Source organism: Schistocerca nitens, chromosome 8, assembly GCF_023898315.1.
Source record: "Schistocerca nitens isolate TAMUIC-IGC-003100 chromosome 8, iqSchNite1.1, whole genome shotgun sequence".
In the NCBI taxonomy this organism is placed as follows: domain Eukaryota; kingdom Metazoa; phylum Arthropoda; class Insecta; order Orthoptera; family Acrididae; genus Schistocerca; species Schistocerca nitens.
In genome coordinates this window covers 398,328,052-398,344,419 of record NC_064621.1, presented here as the reverse complement: position 1 = coordinate 398,344,419, position 16,368 = coordinate 398,328,052, and the positions used below count along the sequence as shown (strand labels likewise).

Below are 16,368 nucleotides of genomic sequence, written 5' to 3'. Positions count from 1 at the left end.
TTACCCTCTCCCTTAAAACCCACATCCTTTCGTCTTTCCCTCTCCTTCCCTCTTTCCTGATGAAGCAACCGTTTGTTGCGAAAGCTTGAATTTTGTGTGTATGTTTGTGTTTGTTTGTGTGTCTATCGACCTGCCAGTGCTTTTGTTTGGTAAGTCTCATCTTTGTTTTTAGATATATTTTTCCCACGTGGAATGTTTCCCTCTATTATATTCATACCTTGGAATTGAGATGACATTAAATTTTTGGTGGGCTGAAGCACGAACAGTTGCGCATGGAAATTTGATGGCTCACCCAGTAGTGTGTCCAGTCACTATTGCAGTGACTGAAAGAGCTGAAACAATTAATTAGGGAGATGGGCTGTTGTTCATTCACACTGAATATCATACAAAATACTAAGGAAACATACAGCTTGGTCATGTGAACAAGACATGGTTATACCACTATGGACCTGAAACTGGATGACAATTTTATACGTCAGAGCTGTAACCTTGATCCTCAAGTTGGAAACGAATCACAGCTGTGGGAAGAATATGGCCACCTGATACGTCACAAAGCATCAGACATCACTCTCAATTTCTTTGGATACACGAAATTCTGAGAGTTCTAAATGCAGTGACAAACACTGCTTAATTCACATGACAGCATCGTACCAGCTCTCACAGCAGTGATATAGAATAACAAACAGAACTCAATATTACCTCAGCTACTCTAATTACTTGACTTGGACTCATATGAATTCTTCATATTTCTTATTTCTGAAGAAAATATTCAATAGTAAGACTAACCTTTGGATTAATAGCCTTTACCATGCTGCCTCACTCTGTTCAATATTATTTCCCAGAAAATATAGAACACCATTTGCAGGTTGGCTCCAAAGAATGTGAAGAAGTGCAAGGGGTTCATTGAGACTACTTTGAAGGGAAAAACGCAATGTTTTTTGTTGAATAAATGTTATGTGATTGATTCTGTTAAAATTTTTTGATACGAACCAATTTTAATGTACCTAAAATTTGTTTTATATGTGTGTGAGTGCACGATGTATCTGGTTGAAATGTTGCAGATGGTCTTGCACATACTAGGGTGTGGCTCAAGAGGCATTTGAGACCAGGTGAGGGTCCAGACCCTGCTGCACCTGCCCCTGAAGTCGAGATTGCTCTGCGCTCTCTCACACAGCTTGTCTTGGGCAGAGCTTATCTAGAGCTGCTTGAGTGGGACCGCTCCGTTACCTTCCCAGAGGTTCTATTCAGCTTTAAAGATACAAATAATTAATGAATATGGGATGAGAATGCAGTAGCAAGTTGCATTATTTTATAATTAATAGGATGTGTACTTAATGAGTAACAGGATAGTTGAGGAATGAAAATCATCAAGTTGGAACAGGCAGCATTGCCTCTTTCTTGGGAAGAAACTACTTTTTAGTTAACTTTTAACTTAGATATATGTCTTCCCATAGTAGCAACAAAGTTAGGTCATAACTTTTTCTTTTTTAATTGAATTTAGGATTTGCACATCATACGCTATATATACTGATCAGCGAGAAATATGACCACCAACCCACTATCAATATAAAGCCGCCCAGGCAGCTTCACCTGGTGAGGAATGAATGCTAGTCAGAAACATGGACGGTGCATGTAGTATCAGTGAGCATGCTGTCCCAGTGTAGAACAGGGAAGGCATCCGATCTACCCGAGTTTGACTGAGAGGAGATTGTGATGGTCCGGAGGCTGGGCACGAGTGTTTCAGGAACTGCGCAACGTCAGATGTTCAAGAAGTGCTGTGGTGAGTGTCTTCAGCATGTGGTGAAACCAAATCCGGACGTCATGGGGTTGGTCGGCCACCTCTTATTACAGATGTCGGGCATTGTAGGCTGCACAACTGGTAAAACATGACAAGAGACAAACTGTGATGTAACTAACATCATAATTACATGCTGGGGCCAGAGTACGAGAGTGCCTGAACGCACAACACACCAAACACTCATAACGATGGGCCTCTGCAGTTGACAGCCCACGCGTGTGCCAATGTTAACACCACAACATCGACAACTACAACTGAAATGGGCATGTGATGATTGGCACTGGACATTGGCACAGTGGCAGAGTGTTGCATGATGTGATAATCCTGATAGGAGGGTTCGAATCCCTTGTCCTCCAGGGGAACAGCTCCTTGACACTTGTACTGCGGGACGGAGACAAGCTGGCAGCGGCTCCATTACAGGGTGTTACAAAAAGGTACGGCCAAACTTTCAGGAAACATTCCTCACACACAAATAAAGAGAAGATGTTATGTGGACATGTGTCTGGAAACACTTAATTTCCATGTTAGAGCTCATTTTAGTTTCGTCAGTATGTACTGTACTTCCTCGATTCACCGCCAGTTGGCCCAATTGAAGGAAGGTAATGTTGACTTCGGTGCTTGTGTTGACATGTGACTCATTGCTCTACAGTACTAGCATCAAGCACATCAGTACGTAGCATCAACAGGTTAATGTTCATCACGAACATGGTTTTGCAGTCAGTGCAATGTTTACAAATGCGGAGTTGGCAGATGCCCATTTGATGTATGAATTAGCACGGGGCAATAGCCGTGGCGCGGTATGTTTGTATCGAGACAGATTTCCAGAATGAAGGTGTCTCGACAGGAAGATGTTCGAAGCAATTGATCGGCGTCTTAGGGAGCACGGAACATTCCAGCCTATGACTCGCGACTGGGGAAGATCTAGAACAACAGGACACCTGCAATGGACGAGGCAATTCTTCGTGCAGTTGACGATAACCCTAATGTCAGCGACAGAGAAGTTGCTGCTGTACAAGGTAATGTTGACCACGTCACTGTATGGAGAGTGCTATGGGAGAACCAGTTGTTTCCATACCGTGTAGAGCGTGTGCAGGTGCTATCAGCAGCTGATTGGCCTCCACAGGTACACTTCTGCGAATGGTTCATCCAACAATGTGTCACTCCTCATTTCAGTGCAAATGTTCTCTTTACGGATGAGCGATCAAATTGTAAATTTTCACAATCAACATGTGTGGGCTGACGAGAATCCGCATGCAAATGTGCAATCACGTCATCAACACAGATTTTCTGTGAACGTTTGGGTAGGCATTGTTGGTGATGTCTTGATTGGGCCCCATGTTGTTCCACCTACGCTCAATGGAGCACGTTATCATGATTTGATACGGGATGCTCTACCTGTGCTGCTAGAACATGTGCCTTTACAAGTACGGCACAACATGTGGTTCCTGCACGATGGAGCTCCTGCACATTTCAGTCTAAGTGTTCGTACACTTCTCAACAACAGATTCGGTGACCGATGGATTGGTAGAGGCGGACCAATTCCATGGCCTCCACGCTCTCCTGACTTCAAACCTCCTGACTTGCATTTATGGGGCATTTGAAAGCTCTTGTCTACGCAACCGCGGTACCAAATGTAGAGACTCTTCGTGCTCGTATTGTGGACGTCTGTGATACAATACGCCATTCTCCAGGGCTGCATCAGCGCATCAGGGATTCCATGTATCCTCGCTAACGGAGGACATTTTGAACATTTCCTGTAACAAAGTGTTTGAAGTCACGCTGGTACGTTCTGTTGCTGTGTGTTTCTGTTCCATGATTAATGTGATTTGAAGAGAAGTAATAAAATGAGCTCTAACATGGAAAGTAAGCATTTCCGGACAAATGTCCACATAACATATTTTCTTTCTTTGTGTGTGAGGAATGTTTCCTGAAAGTTTGGCCGTACCTTTTTGTAACACCCTGGGGAACATTCACTTCGGCATCCATAGGTCTTGTGGTGTTTGTGCAAGAAACCATGATAGCCAAGGAATATTGTAAACTGGCTGCAGACCATGTAACCATCTTCACAATGATCATGTTTCCCTGTAGCAGTAGCGTTTTTTCAGTGAGATAATGTGCCTTGTCATAAGGTCGTGAGTGTGATGGACTGGTTCAAGGAACACAGCGAAGAGTTCCAATTGATGTGCTGCCCCCCAACTCACCAGATCTGAACTCGATCAACATCTGGGATGTGATTGAACGAGGCGTCAGAGTGCATTGGCCCCGTCTCCAGAATTTATAGGCATTAGGTGATGTATTTGCAAATGTGGTGCCAGCTTCCTCTTGCAACCTACCAAGGCCTCATTGCTTCTATGCCATGATGCATCGGTGCTGTTATCCATGCCAAAGATGGTCATACCAGCCATTGGATAGGTGATCATAATGTTCTAGCTGATCAGTATACATTATCATTATTTCTTAATGATAATAAATAAATGGATTTCTAGTGTGTAATTCTCTGTAAAATCTGAAATGAGCAACTGAAATAAGATCTTAAAAACTGGATCTGTGCCTGGTATGCTGAATTATTGCCACCTCAAGAACACAAGTAAATCTCCTCGATGTTTTTAAGTATATTTTTATTTCCTCGGGCCATTTCTACTGTTCCATTAATTTCTTTTGCTGTCCATCCAGTTTTCTTCAGATGTACAATGTGCTAAAACTCATCAAATTGTTTCATGGTCCATTTTAGTAACTTTTGCTGTTTTCTTTTGAAAATATTCATTGTCCATTAATTTGGTCACATATCTGATTTTCAGGAACACATTTAAAATCGTTCTAGTAAGATACTTAATTCATTATTGAAGTTTGTATATAGTAGGTGCAAACATCATTTTGCCGGCAAAATTTATAAATTTGGACTGCAATTAGCATTGATACATTCTATATATGTTAAAATCAAAACAATTTGATCATGTGGTTCTCATCTTTTTTTATAGAAACTAGTTATGATAGTGAGAATTCCATTCACTTTGAGTTTGGTTCAAGATATTACTGCACCAAATCTGTGTTCAAATGGATGCTCACATGAACTAAATAATGCACTCATTTGAAATGGGTTTTTCCCACAAACTACCATGTGTAGGGACACTTCGTCTGTGAAACATTATGATTATTATTGTGTACATTTTTTATTATACCAGTAATAATTGGTAGCATTCAACAGTTTAATCGTACTTAACACAGACTATATGTCCATGTCTTACTTCAAGATCATCCATTTCTAATCCTTAATTGTCGCATCACACTCTGCAAAAGCATGGCAGACAATGTTCTCTTCAGTTGTGGCCACCAAAAGTGTCCCATTGCTGCTTCTCCCAGTGTTCAGTTGTAGCAGTGAGCTGCTTGTTTCATGAATGCTGTAAACGTGTTGTTGTGGTCTTCAGTCCTGAGACTGGTTTGATGCAGCTCTCCATGCTACCCTATCCTGTACAAGCTTCTTCATCTCCCAGTACTTACTGCAACCTACATCCTTCTGAATCTGCTTAGTGTATTCATCTCTTGATCTACCTCGACGATTTTTACCCTCCACTCTGCCCTCCAATTCTAAATTTGTGATCCCTTGATGCCTCAGAACATGTCCTACTAACCAGTCCCTTCTTTTTGTCAAGTTGTGCCACAAACTCCTCTTCTCCCCAATTCTATTCAATACTTCATCATTAGTTATGTCAAGTTGTGCCACAAACTCCTCTTCTCCCCAATTCTATTCAATACTTCATCATTAGTTATGTGATCTACCCATCTAATTTTCAGCATTCTTCTGTAGCAGCATATTTTGGAAGCTTCTATTCTCTTCTTGTCCAAACTATTTATCGTCCATGTTTCACTTCCATACATGGCAACACTACATCCAAATACTTTCAGAAACGACTTCCTGACACTTAAATCTATACTCGATATTAACAAATTTCTCTTCTTCAGAAACGCTTTCCTTGCCATTGCCAGTCTACATTTTATATCTTCTCTACTTCAACCATCATTAGTTATTTGATCCCCAAATAGCAAAACTCCTTTACTACTTTAAGTGTCTCATTTCCTAATCTAATTCCCTCAGCATCACCCGACTTAATTAGACTACATTCCATTATCCTCGTTTTGCTTTTGTTGATGTTCATCTTATATCCTCCTTTCAAGACACTGTCCATTCCGTTCAACTGCTCTTCCAAGTCCTTTGTTGTCTCTGACAGAATTACAATGTCATCGGCGAACCTCAAAGTTTTTATTTCTTCTCCATGGATTTTAATACCTACTCCGAATTTTTCTTTCGTTTCCTTTACTGCTTGCTCAATATACAGATTGAATAACATTGGGGAGAGGCTACAACCTGTCTCACTCCCTTCCCAACCACTGCTTCCCTTTGATGCCCCTCGACTCTTATAACTGCCATCTGCTTTCTGTACAAATTGTAAATAGCCTTTCGCTCACTGTATTTTACCCCTGCCACCTTTAGAATTTGAAAGAGAGTATTCCAGTCAACATTGGCAAAAGCTTTCTCTAAGTCTACAAATGCTAGAAACGTAGGTTTGCCTGTCCTTAATCTTTCTTGTAAGATAAGTCGTAAGGTCAGTATTGCCTCACGTGTTCCAATATTTCTATGGAGTCCAAACTGATCTTCCCCGAGGTCGGCTTCTACCAGTTTTTCCATTCGTCTGTAAAGAATTCGTGTTAGTATTTTGCAGCTGTGACTTATTAAACTGATAGTTTGGTAATTTTCACATCTGTCAACACCTGCTTTCTTTGGGATTGGAATTATTATATTCTTCTTGAAGTCTGAGGGTATTTCGCCTGTCTCATACATCTTGCTCACCAGATGGTTGAGTTTTGTCAGGACTGGCTCTCCCAAGGCCGTCAGTAGTTCTAATGGAATGTTGTCTACTCCCGGGGCCTTGTTTTGACTTAGATCTTTCAGTGCTCTGTCAAACTCTTCACGCAGTATCATCCTCTTTCATTTCCATAATATTGTCCTCAAGTACATCGCCCTTGTATAGGCCCTCTATATACTCCTTCCACCTTTCTGCTTTCCCTTCTTTGCTTAGAACTGGGTTTCCATCTGAGCTCTTGATATTCATACAAGTCATTCTCTTATCTCCAAAGGTCTCTTTAATTTTCCTGTAGGCAGTATCTATCTTACCCCTAGTGAGATAGGCCTCTAAATCCTTACATTTGTCCTCTATCCATCCCTGCTTAGCCATTTTGCTCTTCCTGTCGATCTCATTTTTGAGACGTTTGTATTCCTTTTTGCCTGCTTCATTTACTGCATTTTTATAATTTCCTCTTTCATCAATTAAATTCAATATTTCTTTTGTTACCCAAGCATTTCTACTAGCCCTCGTCTTTTTACCTACTTGATCCTCTGCTATATTTGTTAAATATTGGCAATTTGTTGGTGATAAGAGCATTCTCTCTTGAAACACTTTGTTGATTTGTGTTAAGTATCATTAAAATTGTTGAACTTGCCAATTATTACTGATAAAATATAACAATTGCTATATCTTAACTAAAAAATGGTTAACATTAAACTGACAAGTTTTTATTATTATATTAATTTTTATGGAAATGTTCATGCAAAACATTGACTTTTGGGAATATGTTGGAAAGTTCAAGTTTTGTGTTAAGCTTTCGGGTGTGCTGAGAGAAGCTCAGAAAATGCAAAAGATCTGGGTTTGGTTTGCATTCATTAGGTCAACGGATCAAATCCGAGTTCCAATTTTTCACTGCTTTTCTCTATTTCACTTAAGTCAAATGCTGACAACTCCATTTGAAAGTACGTGGCTGATTTCCTTACCTACCTTTCCCTTAACTTGAGCTTGTGATCCATCATTAATGACTGCCTAATTATGGGATGTTAATTGTTAATCTCCCCTTTTCTATCTTGGTAAGGCACACAGTTTTGATCTTTATGGAAGTTTGATGATACTGTACATCTCACTGCCAAGTGAAAGATTCATTCTCGAAATGAATACAAAGTAATTATAATTTGAATTGTCCAGTTTTCTTGAAAAGCATGTAAAATATCAGTTGCAACATAGAACAGAAACAGTTGTGCCTTAAAGGAGTTTCCATAGTAATAATTTGATAGTGGAAAACCACAATAACAATTATTTTGGTAGGAAATCGCAAAACATGACATTTCACTTTGAATTGCCCTCTTAGGAGCTGAGATGCATATTATAGAGAAAATTAGACAGATGATTCACAACTCAAAAAAATATTTCTTGTACTTTGTCTGTCTTCAGACTCTTGTTTCCTTTCCATATTCTGTGTTGTCTCTCTTTACACCTCTTGCAGTATTTCAGAACGAAATAGTTTGTGACTCCAAAAAGTGTTCAGACTTGCTGTTCATTATAAAATCTTTCATCAACAGTATATCCACCCTATTTTGCTTCTTTACCTGGTGTCTTTTTAGCATCAGATACATCTGATTTGTTTGGATGTTTCGAATATTGGTAGAGTGCCAAGTAAGTGAAGATATAATAGGAAATAATGAGAATGATCCTCAGAAGCTGTTGATGTGTGTAGTAACATGATATCTTTCCAAAAAAATAAATTGTGCACATTTGATTTTGTTTAAATGTAAGCATCTCTTTATAACAGACTCTGATAATGGATGAAGTTCGTTATTTGGACCTTGGGGATCAGACACTTCGCCTTTCGGTAATGGGCAGTATTCTACTTGTGGTTACAAGTGTAGTCAGTGCACTTGTAGGGAACACGAGCTTCAAGACCATGTTGAAGGACCATCTCACTGTACTTTTGGCAGAAGTACACAGCAATCAGTAAGTTTTAAATACCCAAAGGCAAAAATTCTGAAATTAGAATATTGTGTACCATTAATATGATTATGTGTGCAGAATGCAGATGTGAAGTAGAGTAACGGTATCAGAAAATTAGCTAAGGGTTAATTTTTGACCAAATGATTCTGAATTTTACTATCCAGGGATTCATATGAATGAAACATTGCTGGTGAATGATATTATTTGGTCAGAATTAATTTAACTGTATTTGTTTACATTTCATACGAATTCATATAGACATTGTGTCTTATGTGTAAGATTTTAGGTATTGAACCAGTCCATTAAGTATACCAAAATTGTTATAGTATAACAATAAAAACAATCAATTTTTGACAAAATAATTTAATTGGATAGACAAAAAATCTCAGTAAGTAGCAGCAGAACATACACGTAACAAGATGTTATAGTTAGGCAAGCTATCGGAGCCAGTGGCTCCTTCTTCAGGCAGAAGGGCTGAAGAGGAAGAAGGGGGGGGGGGGGGGGACCAACTGGAATCGGGACTCATCTGACCAGGCCACAGTTTTCCATTCGTCTAAGGTGCAATCGACGTAGCCACAAGCCCAGGCGATGTCGTGTGGTTAGCAAAGGCATACGCATGGGTCATCTGCTGCCGTAGCCCATTAATGCCACATTTCGTTGTACTCTCATAATAGATATGTTCATTGTACATCCCACATTGATTTCGGAGTTTATTTGATGCTTTGTTGCTTGTCTGCTTCCAATGACAACTCTGTAAATGCTGCTGTCGGTCAGTGCGTTGTCTGTGGTAGGAGGTAATGGCTGAAATATGATGTTCTCTGCACTTTCTTGACAATGTGGATCTCAAAATATTGTATTCCCTAATGATGTCAGAAATGGAATATCCCATGTGTCTAGTTCCAACTACAATTCCGCGTTCAAAGTCTGTTAATTCCCATCATGTGGCCATCACGTCAGAAACCTTTTCACATGAATCACATGAGTACAAAATGACTACTCCTTCAATGCAGTGCCCTTTTGTACCTTGTTTACATGATACTACCACCATCTGGACATGTGCATATCGGTATCCCATGACTTTTGTTACCTCATTGTAATTGAGTGAACACTAGAGGGAAAAACGATATGTTCTTGGATAACACTTCCTTAAAAATTGTACATAAAGGTGTGTATTATTCAGCAGGTTTCATTTTCAGTAGGCTTCCAGCAGACCTGGGGGAGGGGGGTTTGAGTGATTGTCTTCAAATGTAATTGAAAAGTTTCCTTGTGGCACACTCATTCTGTTCTGTGCAGGAATTCGTCCCAGTAGTTTAGAACATTATGCTATTTATTTTTATACTCCAAACACAATTTTTTGTGTTTAATTATTTAATTTGTTTTGCTTATAAATTTTCTAATTAGCATTCTGTAAGCTGTATACAGGCATGTTTCATGACCAGGTACCTTTGGCCTGCATAGTCCCACAGAAACTGTTAAATAAATACACTTGTAGTTGTGGAATGCACTTGACTCAGTCGATTTCTGGTGCTATTGAATGTTTAATATTCATTGAGGAGAAGGCTTGGACGTTATTGATTAACTAAAAGATACTTGAGATGCTGTTGTATTCTCTTTAGCCACTTTTATGTCGTCTCGTTGTCTCTGTAGAGCTGTACCATGGGAAGCAAGGAGAGGATGTTGGTTGATATCCGGTATCCTTTTCCTATAACATAAACTGCACAAAACTGGATTCTTCATTCATAAACAAAGAGCTACTTAACTTTAGTTTCCACATGCTGTGGCACAAGTTCTTTTCTGTATACTCCACATAGCTTCAATGCTATTGAAGTAGAAGTCCGCTGTAATGTTACTTGTACTGCTTGCCTCTGTGCTAGAGGCTAAGTCTGCAGCTTCGTCTCGGTGACCCACTGGAACTCCACAGCATACAGACTCAAACTAACTGGTGTAACAGGCTCGAATTAACTGGCTAAACTGGCCCTCTGGTCTGCGGCAGCGATCATAGATACTGGCGGCTGAGAGGACAATGGTGGCGCGTTTCCAAAGAGTCTTATCGTTGGCCTCTATCGATCCTCTTGTAACCGCTATGCCGCATGGTGTGCTGGTGCCAGCATGCACCAGCACATTCCTCCCCTGGCGCCAGATGCTGTGATGGGTGTAGCAAGTGTAGCAGCATCCGATGGCAGCAGCCACGCAGAATCTGTTGATGGTCTGTCTCATGGGTGGGAGTGATAGGAGATGAGAAAGAGTTGCAACATATGTTCCCATGTGTGGGTGGTGCGAAGCTCGGCCATCTGTTGATTGAAAGTGCATACGAAGCGTTGGACTGCAGGTGAAATGGAGCACTTGTTAGATGACAGATGCCATTGTATTCACAAAACTTTTGAGTCGCATGAAGTGAACTGTGGTCTGTTGTCCGCCACAAGTACTTCTGGCAAACCTTGAGCCAGCAAGTGTTCCAAAATGGTCCTGCAATGTCTATGTGCACTCACTGCCATGCGATTTAGTATTAGGCCAAGCTGCAAATGTGTGTGGCAGAGCAGATTGGTTCTACACACATGTGTGACAGTGTGCCGTCATCTGTTCAGTGTGGGCATCCATGCCCTGCCAAGTACAGTGCCGGCGTGCTAACTTTTTAGTGCAAAAAATTCCCCAATGTCATTATGGAGCAACCGCAACATATCCTTTTGCAATACTTTGGGAATAAGTACACTGGATTGTCCACTGTCATTTTGAACTAGACCTTGTTGAACTGAAAGGCTATGCCGACATGCAAAATGTTGGCGCACAACTGAGTTTCCGGGTACTGTTCAAGGAACGATGCTAAGACGTGTGAATATAATGCAGCAAAATGTTGATGTCTGGGTCTGCTTCTGTGGCCTGTGTAATTTTTCTTTAGTTCAAGGGAAAAGATTCCAGCAATTCAGAGTCCTGCGCATGGATTTGGCAACAAGATGCGGCAGATGCATCAAAATCAGTCTGTGCCAATTGGAAGGCAAGATAGGGCATCTACTTTACCATGCTTTGCTGTAGGTCTGTACACTATTTCATACTGATACTTTGAAAGCAACAAAGCCCAGCAGTGCAATTTTTGAGCTGTGTGTGTAGAAACCGGCTTTGACAGTTGAAACAAGGACTGCAAAGGCTTGTAATCTGTCACTAAATAGAACTTGTGACAATAAAAATAGTGATGGAATTTTTTCACACCATACATGATAGCGAGAGCCTCTTTTTCTAGTTTTTTGTAGTTTCACAGTACCTTGAACGCAATGAACTGCACAATGAGCTTGGACCTGTGTCAAGTGTTTGTGCCATACCTCTTCTGTGTCGGCAGATTGCCAGAACATAGGTATACTGGGCTGCGGCACTTGTTGAGCATGTCGGTTGATCCGTTGTGCAGCCACCATTGCTTGTTCAGCTAGAAGTTGTTGTACCATCATCAGCAAGGCAGCAATTTGTTGGTTCTGAAACTGAAAAGCGTGTGTTAAATCCATTAGATTGGCTGTCTGTGGCTGAAGCACGTAGGCAGGGGGCGGTGTAACCATGGTTTCCACAAATACGTAGTCCCAAAAAAAGAATCAAGCAAAGCCTCTGAAAAGAGAAATGTAATTAGTTCTGCGACTCCCCTCCTGGAATACATGCAAGGACACAACAGAAAATTTGCAATTAGAAACTCCTGCAGTCTGAAACACAAGAGAAGCAAGCAAAATCTTCTTCACTGAAATGTTCTTGTCGCCAGTGTTGTATTCTCTTTAGCTGCTTTTATGTTGCCTTGTTGTCCATGTAGAGCTGTACCATGGGAAGCAAGGAGATGATGGTTGGTGGCCAATATCCTCGTCCTATAACACAAACTGCGCACAGTTAATAACTGGGTTTTTTATTCATAAACAACTTAAGTTTCCATGTGCTGTGGCTAAGTATTGTCTGTCTGTGCTAGACACTAAGTCTGTGGCTCCGTCTCAGAGTGACCCACTGGAACTCCATGGCGTACAGACTCGAACTGACTGGCGTAACATGCTCAAACTGGCTAAACTGACTGACTAAACTGGTCCTCTGGTCTGCGATGGCGAACCGAGATAACTGGCGGCTGAGAGGGCGTTGGAGGCACATTTCCAGTGAGTCTTGTTGGTGGCCTCTATCGATACTCTTGTAACCTCTATGCTGCTTGGTGATGCTTTATACTTTTCAGACTGGGTGACATACTGCAGTGCTTAGCACACTTGACTATTCAGAAGGACCAGCAGTCCTCTTCTGGATGTCCAGGTATAGATGTTCAGTGGTTTCTCTGAATTGAAGAAAATATTGGGATGATAGCCTTGAAAACGATATATTCCATTTCATTCCCAAGTTCAAGTTTATGCTCCTCAGTTGATCTTGTTGTAAACAGAACATTGAACACTAGTCTTCCTTGCTTCATTCCTTCACTTTGCGTAAGATTTGTTTGTGAACTCACGTGTGCATTTATTAAATAGTTTCTGTAATGGTATTACCATGTGATGGAATTTTGTAACTTTATCATTTTACTTGTATATTATTTACTTATTTTCTGATTTTTTTGTAGTGCAAAATAACTTTGTTTATATATAAACAGAAATGTATGTGTCATGAGGTGCAGTATCTTATTGAAGGGTGATTCTGTTTGTTCATGGTTGCAGAGTTATTCTCTACTTTTAAGCCCATTTTTAGTTCCCATACAATCATTTCTAATGGCCTATTTCACTAGGGTTTTGTTTCTCCGAATCCTACAAGTCTATAAATATGACAATATCTTTATTTCTTTCTGTTATTTCATGTAACTCATAGAGAGACAACCATTTCCTCAAAAGCCGAACCTATGCAGTGAAGCTGTTACCTGCAAATGTACGTACAGTACTTGAATCCTATATGAAGCTTCACATATATTGTGAAAGATGGAAAAACAATTCAGATTATTGTGTACTACAGCAAATCAACATCATGTGTAACTGGAATGCAGACTCACAGCATTTGGAAAAGAAATCGTAGCAGTTTGTATAAGATGTTTGTGAACAACATGGTCTAATGAGTAGGAGAGAAGGTACAGACAGATGATAAAATTTCACAGCCCTGTTACTGGGCCTTGGTTAAGTCGATTTTTATTTCTACTTCTTTTGTAGAATTGAGCATAGTCTTTCGATGATTTAATCGTACTGATATTCTTTTAACTTGTGGGAATTCTGAATTTTTTGTTTTTCATTTGTTTCTCTAATGCTTTTAACTTCTAAAATTTGTGAAAGTTTTTTAATTCATTATTTTAGGGATCTGACAGACGTGATGCCAAATGTATCATTGCAAATAATCAAGGATGTAAATGATTCTTTAGTGGAATGTGGATTTTCTCAGCTGGACGAAACTGCAACTGCATCCCTCACTTCTCAGATTTCCAGTGTTGCATTGCCAGAACATAAAGTGAAACAACTAGTTCGTAAGTGTGCATGTTTTTTATTCATTATTATTGAAATAAGATGTATGCCTGTAAAAGTGCCACAAAATTGTATGCTTTCTCCAAAAATGGCTGTGTTAAGGTGATTGCAAGTGAAACTTCAGTAAGGGGAATTTGCCAAAAGAGCAGTAAATCATATGAAGAGTGGAAATGTCAAATATCTAAGTGCCAAATCTCACATTTGTCAGGAGACAATTTATCTCTTTTTGTACATGACTTATTTGAAACTAAAAACTTGAGAAGATATTCTGATACCACATAATTTTGCTAAGTGCCATGCCAAGGAGCTGACTGCTTCCAAATGCCAGTAAGAAAGTTTTTTTTTGAAGTGCCGTTAATATTGAAGCACTTAGTTTTATTTTTGATAATGCAATTATAGGAATACAGCAGCAAAATTTTAACTAGTGAACTGCAATCAGCAAATACTATTTCTCATATCTTTTTAATTTTTCACAAGAGAAGAACAAAATTAACATTAACTCTCTAACTCAGTATTGACTTCTGTTTCAATTTTTTGCACTTTCTGTTCTTGGGATAGAGTTACAAAGTTTGAAGTAGAGCTCGTAATGCTGTTGAGGAAGAAATGGCTACATCACCAACAAGTCTTTCTGTCTTGCTGCAGTTGATAAACATTGCTGGTCTACCAGATGAAGTATGGCGTACATCAGCCTTGTTATTTCGTCTTTTGAGTACATTGACATTTTAGTTTCTTCTGTTTCAAAGTAAAAGCTTTTAATATCTATTAGAGATGAATGAGTTTGAGGCACTTTGATCATACTGCATTTGGAGATCTTGAACATCTGCATTGACAACACTGTTTCAGCAACATTTTTAAAATCAACTTCTGAAATGTCTAAAAAGGAAAGTGTGCATTCCACATATGTTAGTTTTTGCTAATGGCAATGAGACATGCATTTTTTTAATGTGAAAACCATTCAAAAACTGAGAGTAACTTAGTGAGCAATTGACAGATTGTTTGAAATTACTGGAAGAGAGCCTGGGAAGAGACTGGAGTGGGAAATGTAATTAAATCAAAATGGTGGCGAGTGTTACAGACAGAAAATGGATGATATGTGGACCAAATAGGTTCTTTGTTGGACACTAGGAGGTACATAAAGGGTGAGACAACAACCTAATGAAAAGTGGGTTAATGATATATGTAGGGCCAATATATTTGGGTGTAGCTAAAGAGAGTAATACTGGGATAAACATAGAGTGATCTTAATCCAGAATTGATGTCAAATGACCAGTAATGATGATGATGATGATGATGATGACAATGATGATGATGACGACAACAATCCATCCTATATGTATTTACTTTTTTCTTGTTTCTTTGTCAGGCATTTATTTCAGTGCTTGTGGTATACAGTGTTACTGATTGATTTATGAGTGTTTGTGTAGTGTAAATTTGATTTTTTCCTCTTCTTGCAGTTATATTGTCAAAATGGCATTCTTGTATTCCACATCTCTGAATGTTTCAATTTGTCAGTATTCAATTTCTGTTACAGGTTTGCGAATAATGGAGTTCTTAGAACTTACAATAACGTCTCCCACAGCAGCACCTGTGCAGGTTCCTCCTGGACTGTCTTTTCTGAAAGCAGAACTCACAACACTAACTGGCCAGTTTCTTCGCCTGGTATCACATAATCGTGCAGTTTATGGTGAATACTATAGTGAAATTATAGCAGATGCTGTGAAATCTGCAAAAGCATCACCTTAGCTACTTACACTTTCATTCTGAGAAACATTGTTAACTCTCATTGAAACTCTTTTTAATTGTAACTGGAATCCAACTGAGTATTCCATGACAGATTCCTCCATTTATTTAAACAATGGTGTATGATCAGGAATATTTTCATACAGACCATTTTTCACAATATGCAAAGGGAATACAGCTGTTAGTCTCTTTCTTATAAATAAATAAAGTATTTATTGTATAACTTAATTACTATGATTTGTAAGTTATCCATATTTTCAATGAAATACATGTGTATTAATTAACAATTTAACTAATTTTATTTCAAATATGTCTATTTATTCCTTCTCTCTCTCTCTCTCTCTCTCTCTCTCTCTCTCTCTCTCTCTCACACACACACACACACACACACACACACACACACACACACACACACACAAAGCATATACACATACACTTAATTGTCTTTTTATCACTTTATTTTCCTTTATCCATAAGTGGTGTTATTTTCTGTCATGCATTCCTGATTCCTATTTGCAATGTGTTCCCTAAGCTTATTTTAGAATGAACCCACCCAAAAAACAAAACAGTAAAATACAGT

At 39.3% G+C, this 16,368-nt stretch overlaps 1 protein-coding gene across 3 annotated transcripts in view; it reads left to right on the top strand.

Moving 5' to 3' along the window:
• Positions 1-16,075, top strand: part of LOC126198676 (T-complex protein 11-like protein 1) — a 124,220-nt gene extending 108,145 nt beyond the window's left edge. For all 3 annotated transcript variants that reach the window (XM_049935170.1, XM_049935172.1, XM_049935171.1), the window contains 4 exons: positions 1,062-1,237; positions 8,432-8,613; positions 13,884-14,050; positions 15,580-16,075. In XM_049935170.1, the coding sequence (XP_049791127.1) occupies positions 1,062-1,237; positions 8,432-8,613; positions 13,884-14,050; positions 15,580-15,791 (737 nt within the window). In that variant the 3' untranslated portion in view covers positions 15,792-16,075. The remainder of the gene's footprint in view (positions 1-1,061; positions 1,238-8,431; positions 8,614-13,883; positions 14,051-15,579) is intronic.
• The last annotated feature ends 293 nt before the right edge of the window (positions 16,076-16,368 follow it).